Genomic DNA, 6,230 nt, shown 5'->3' with positions numbered 1-6,230 from the left:
ACCACTCCTCTTTTTCCTAAACAAACCTTAACATCGATACTATTGTGAGCACACAACCAAAGAAACATTTTAACCTTTGGAATCAAATCTACCTTCCAAATCCAGCTAGCCGAAAAAGCAATAGCATTTGAAGACTCCATAGCAATCCCATATGCACTTTTGACATCAAAGGACCCATTGGATGATCTAGCCCAAGCCACCTCCTAAGGTCGACATGGGAATTGCACAAATCAATCCCATGACTTCATCAGGAAGTTCAAAGGTTATTTTCTCCAAATCCCAGCCCACATCAAGCATAGTTTCTTTAATTTCCAAAAGATTGGCTTCTTGAGAAATAGGCCCTTGAATCAACTTTCTAAGGGGTCCTCCATTCATCCAATTGTTGTGCCAAATATTCAAAGTGCTATTTTTTGTCTCCAACTATCTACAGCCCTTGTTAAAAGTGCCCATTCCTTTCTTCATAGCTACCCATATTGAGAAGTAAGGGAGATTATTTGCATTAGCAGCTACTCTCCTTCGATGGTTGCAATATTTCATCTTCAACACATTAACCCACGGTGCCTCTCCCTTTGTATGGAATCCCTAATTAAGTTTGGATAAGAGCGCCACATTCCTTCCCTTGGCTATTTGTAGCCCCAAACCCCCTTCCTCCTTGGATTTTGTCACCTTCTCCCAACCAACCCAATGAATCTTCTTAGCTGATTCTGTAGACCCCCAAAGGAAGTTCCTATTCACTCTATCTAGCCCATCCAATACTCTTCCTGGAAGGTAAGAACACTGCATAATGTACGAGGGGATGGCAGCCAAAGATGACTAAATGAGCACTCTACGACCAACCAACGATAAAAGGTTTGCCTTCCACCCGGAAAGTTTTTGCTTCACTCTATCCAAAATAAAGTTATAATCACGAGAAGAAGAACCCAAACGTTTTAGCGGAAATCCAAGGTACTTACCAAGATACGGCGTTGACGCAAACCCCAAAATGTCATAAAGGGACTCCTTAGTATTGCTATCCACATTTGGAGAAAAGTACACCCTTGACTTAGCTTCACTCACCGTTTGGCCAGAAATGCTACAAAATGTATCCAAAGCATCTCTAATGGTTGCACAATTTACCCTATTAGCTTTGGCAAAGAGAATCAAATCATCTCAAAGAATAGATGGGAAAAAGCTGGACCACTTTGAGATGCCTTCACTAGCTGCCACACCTTCCCACTACACTTCTCTTCAATGAGCTGCCCAAGATAGTCCATACATAGGATGAACAAATATGGAGATATCAAATCTCCCTACCTTATACCTCTAGAGGGATAGATCGGGTCAAGGGCTTCTCCATTGAATAAAATAGATGTGGTGACTGTAGACACAACTAATTATGACATCTATAGTATCCATTGGGAGATTTACTCGAATAAGCATATCTCTGATGAAATTCCATTCTAGCTTATCATAAGCTTTTTCCAAATCTATCTTAAGTGCCATATATCCAGTCCTTCCCTTCTTCTTCCCAAGGGAATGAATGATCTCCTGAGCAATAATAACATTATCAATCCCTTTATGACCCGGCACAAAAGCCATTTGCATAGGAGAGATGAGTTTGTCCAAGTAAGGCCGCAACCTTCCGACAATAATCTTAGTAACCACCTTATACATCGTATTACACAAACTAATTGGTCTATAGTTACCTAAAGTTTCTAGACCTTGAATTTTTGGAATCAAAGCAATGTGGGTACTATTCAAAGCCTTTGGCACTCTTCCATCTACAAAAATCCTTTGAACCTCTTCAATCATGGAATTTCCCACAGTAAACCAAAAACTTTGGAAGAACCCTACATGAAGCCCATCCGGTCCTGGGGCTTTGAAAGGTTTCAAAGACCAAAGGACTGCCTTTATCTCTTCTTCCAAAGCGCCCCCACTAATACTCTCCTTCTCCAAATCCAAGAGCCTAGGCTGCCATTGAGAAACAGCGGGGTCCATCCTAGGCACACAAGAGAGAGACGACAAGAAGGTCAAAGCCACACCTAATGAACTCTTTTATCTCCCCCTCCTCATGAATCCAATCCCCCACTGCATTTTTGATAGCCATGATTTGATTCCTCTTCTGTCTAACCAAGGTTGAAACATGATAAAAAGTTGTATTACAGTCACCCTATATCATCCAATTCACCCTTGATTTCAAAGCCCACAACTCCTCCTCCCGTCTAAGCACAAGGTCCAGCTCCCTAAGTAACTCATCTTCCAATTTCACAAGAAATTCTGAAGGTCTTAAAGCTAGAGCTCTTTGAATACCATTCAATCTCGACATCAAATTCTTCTTTCTAGTGAGAATATTCCCAAATTGGTTTTTATTCCACTTCTTAGCTTTCTGCGTAAACCAATTAATAGCATCAACTAGCCTATTATTACTTTCCCATGCCTGATGCACTATAAAAAAAAGGAAGGATCCAACAATCATCCCGTTTGAAAATGAAAAGGCCTACTCCTCCCATTTTAGGTTTTCAGCTGCACCTCCAGTAGCATTGGACAGTGGTCCGAGTGGCATCAAGTCAAATGTGTTATTTTAGCATCAGGGTACATCACACACCAACTCAGGTTCACAAAATATCTATCAATTCTCTCCTGGATCAAGGCTTGAACCTCCCTTCTGTTAGTCCAAGTGAAACGTGGTCTCGTGAACCCAATATCCAACATATTACATTTATCCAAACACTCCTTGAACAATAAAGACCTATTAACACTCACCAACCTACCCCTAAATTTATCCTCGCTAAGGAGGGGTTCATTAAAGTCACCAGCTATAACCCAGGGCATATTGTGTAATTTAGCAACACTCATCAAATTTCTCCACAAAGCTTGCCTTTTGGCATTCCTAGGATTAGCATACACAGTAGAAAGTAACCAGTTAATGTTTGTGAAACGTATCTTCACCTCCGCATGAATTTCCTGCTCAGTACTTGAGAGCAAGGTTATATCAACCATGTCAGCATTCCATAAGACCCAAAGACCTCCTACACAAACAATGGTGTCGGTATGGATTGCTCCATCAAACTGCAACAAGTTTGTGATCTCTCTAGCTCTATCTCCCCTAGCACGAGTTTCCATAACCACCAAAATAGCTGGATTGTGATTTTGCACCAATTCACTGATACGCTTCTTAAAGGAGGGCTTCAAAGCACCTCTGCAATTCCATATAATAATATTCGTCATGAAACTTGTGTGAAGGGATGGGACAATCAGCACTGAGGCTCCTTAATTCTGCCTCCTCCTTCAAGCTCCATCCTATCCACCTCAACACCTCCCTTATCTGGTCTTCCCCTAGAAATAGAGTACCCATATGCTACAAAACCCCCATCTCCATCTCCTTCGATAGCTTCACATTGCATAGTACAGGGGCTTCCTAAGCCGGATCCGAGAATGGCAGCCTCTCTTTCTTCACCCTTATCTCTGTTCATGGCAGTATACCTCTTGGTGCTTTCTTGCATTTGGAGCTGACCCACCTCAAAGTTCGGATCAGACTTACTTGAATCTTGGTCTTGATTGCCCACTTGAACCACCTCATGGATCAGATCGGACTTGCCTAAAAATCGACCTTGATTGCCCACTGTTGAACCCGTAGAGGCTGTGAATTGAAAGCCATCAGCATCTCTCAAACTTGCCTCCGTTTTGCTACACTATCCGTCACTCCCCACCGGCTCATCAATCACCTTAGGCTAAATGAACATTGCGCAAGTTAAGTCTTGAACCCAACATTGATATGCTTTCCATAGGAAAACCCATTGCATTTTGCCTCTTTCTTACCCTTCATCGACGAAAGTCTCCATGATTTGTGAACAGACTTAGGCCGAGTTGAGGTGTTAAATGCATCACCACTTTTTAACATCAAGTTTAGGCTAGATTGGGTCTGCTTCGATCCTTCACTTCTTATGCTTTAAACCACCAAAACTATTTGGGCCTTATTTAATAATTTCAGAGGAGACAGCTTCCTCTTCACTTCCCTTGAAGGCCCATGACACATAACAGCCCGTTCCAAGCTCTCCTTCTCCATATTACCATAATCCTTGAAGCTAAACCCGCTTCTCTGTCTAAGTGAGGTCCCACCACTCTTCAAAGGTTTTGTCCCATCCTTTCTACGAGCCACCACGATCCATGGCCCGTACGCACCATCATGCACGTCGACTTGTTCTAAGTACTGCTCTGAACTAGCCACTACATCACTGGTCCCCTCCCTGCTCCTTGGTATGTCAATAGCACAAGGAACATGTGAGCTTGATATCGTCTCACCACCTTCCTTCCCCCTAATCTTTGAAGCCGTCGGTTCTTGCCAGATAATGTGTGGGCACTGCTCCTTCCTATGCCCTATTTGTCCATACCCAAAACACATTTTATGAATTCCCTCGTAACATATCTGCTGTTCAAGTCTCCCTACCATAATCGTAGTAGTCAAAGGCTTCTCCACATCCACTTGCATACAAACCCTTGTAAACCTCCCTTTAGTTTCAAACGCCGTGAAAGTGTCGACTCTAAGAACATTACCGATAGCTTTTCCAATAAGTTGCAGCGCCTCTGCATTGTAGTACTCAATGGGGAGCTTGTTTAGTCTAACCCATACCACAATGGATGATACACTTGCTAGAGCAGGCTTAAAATCTGGTTCCCATGGTCTAATAGAAAGAAAATGGTCTCTGATGAACCACAGGCCTTTTCTTAAAACATTCTCATAGTCTTCTCCTAAAGAAAGCCTTGTGAGGAAGAGTCCATGACCCAAATCCACACAGTCTAATCTACCTGCAGGTCCATAAAGCAAGGAGTTTTGCTTGAATGAAGTTAAGCCCCACATTCCGTCCATAAACTTTCACGATAAAAGCTCTTGCCCATGGCTTACTATAACGACCCAAAGAAAAGCGCTAGCCACATTTGCACTATACCTCAAAAGGATTAGTCACAATTGAGACTTCTTGTAGTTGTTAATAAAGCCTAGATCTTCCCAGTAAATACCCGATGTGGGACTCATCACACACCCACACACAGCACACAATTAATCAAATTGAGGCATCATAATCTCCCCCACTTAAATCCCTAACGTTCTCATTAGGGCTCACTTTGTGGGGTAGTGTCTCTGAGCCCACACGGGATTACCGGGCCGGCTCTGATACCATATGTAACAACCCAAGGAAAAGCGCTAACCACATCTGCGCTATACCTCAAAAGGACTAGTCACAATTGAGGCTCCTTATAGTTGTTAATAAAGCCCAGTTCAACCTAGTAAATACCCGATGTGGGACTTATCACACACCCACACACATCACACAATCAATCAAATTGGGACATCACACTTACGGATTTTTCGTTTAAACTCCCTAGAGAGTTTTACCGATAATAGCCCTTGTCGAAGCGTTTCCACCTCCCCATTTGACTTAGCATCATCATCTATACCATCCTCAAAGCAATAGGCTTGTGAGAACACCCTTGGAATTTCTCCCACCAACTTATCTCTAAATGAAGCATTCGGGTTCCACAATCCCTCATCGTGGTTTGGTGACGCAGGACCAGAGCTATGGCCTTCATGGAAGCCAACATGGAGAGAGAGAGAGAGAGAGAGAGAGAGAGAGAGAGTTCCATTCTTTCTTTTCATGTAGACTTCTTTTGAGACCGTAAACGACGTTATTTAATCACTACCACAACCAAAGTTTTTGCAATGTTCTCATGGCTAATTTATTTTGGTTATATATTGTAAAGATATCTGTGAGATCGAAAAAAAAAAAAAATGTAATGGAAACTAGAGAAATCAAATTTTACTGTTATGAAGATATTGCAAGTGATCCTATCATTTAAAAAATAAAATAAAAAATCCATACCTTTGTCGGTACTATTTGGCTAATTTTAGAAGTTTAGGAATTTCATATGGTAAATCCAATTATTTTTCATCAATTTATTTTTGAGGACATTTTAAAATGTACCAAGTCTGGTACTATTTGAGGAATTTTGAAATTAAATGTTACGAAGAAGATTAATTGCGCAAACATCAGTTGTTCCAAACGTTAAACATATAATACACTGATTGGTTTTTTTTATTCATAACTTCATTTTAAGCTGATTCTCAAAAAAAAAAAAAAAAAACTTCATTTTAAGCTTTCTCAAAAAAAAAAAAAAATCATTTTAAGCCGTGTATATAGTGTATACTAGACCTAAGTAATAAATTTTCATTTCGTTAAATTTATTGCAAAATTGAT

General features: G+C 41.1%; 1 protein-coding gene across 1 annotated transcript; it reads right to left on the bottom strand.

Moving 5' to 3' along the window:
- Positions 1-2,149: 2,149 nt before the first annotated feature.
- Positions 2,150-4,837, bottom strand: LOC115966624. The gene is made up of 4 exons (XM_031085825.1): positions 4,051-4,837; positions 3,241-3,619; positions 2,743-3,178; positions 2,150-2,365 (listed from the first exon to the last, which is right to left on the bottom strand). The coding sequence occupies exons 1-4, from the start codon at positions 4,835-4,837 to the stop codon at positions 2,150-2,152; spliced, it is 1,818 nt and encodes a 605-aa protein (XP_030941685.1).
- Positions 4,838-6,230: the final 1,393 nt, after the last annotated feature.

The sequence above is a fragment of the Quercus lobata genome, chromosome 2 (genome assembly GCF_001633185.2).
Source record: "Quercus lobata isolate SW786 chromosome 2, ValleyOak3.0 Primary Assembly, whole genome shotgun sequence".
In the NCBI taxonomy this organism is placed as follows: domain Eukaryota; kingdom Viridiplantae; phylum Streptophyta; class Magnoliopsida; order Fagales; family Fagaceae; genus Quercus; species Quercus lobata.
This window is presented reverse-complemented; position numbering and strand designations above follow the sequence as displayed.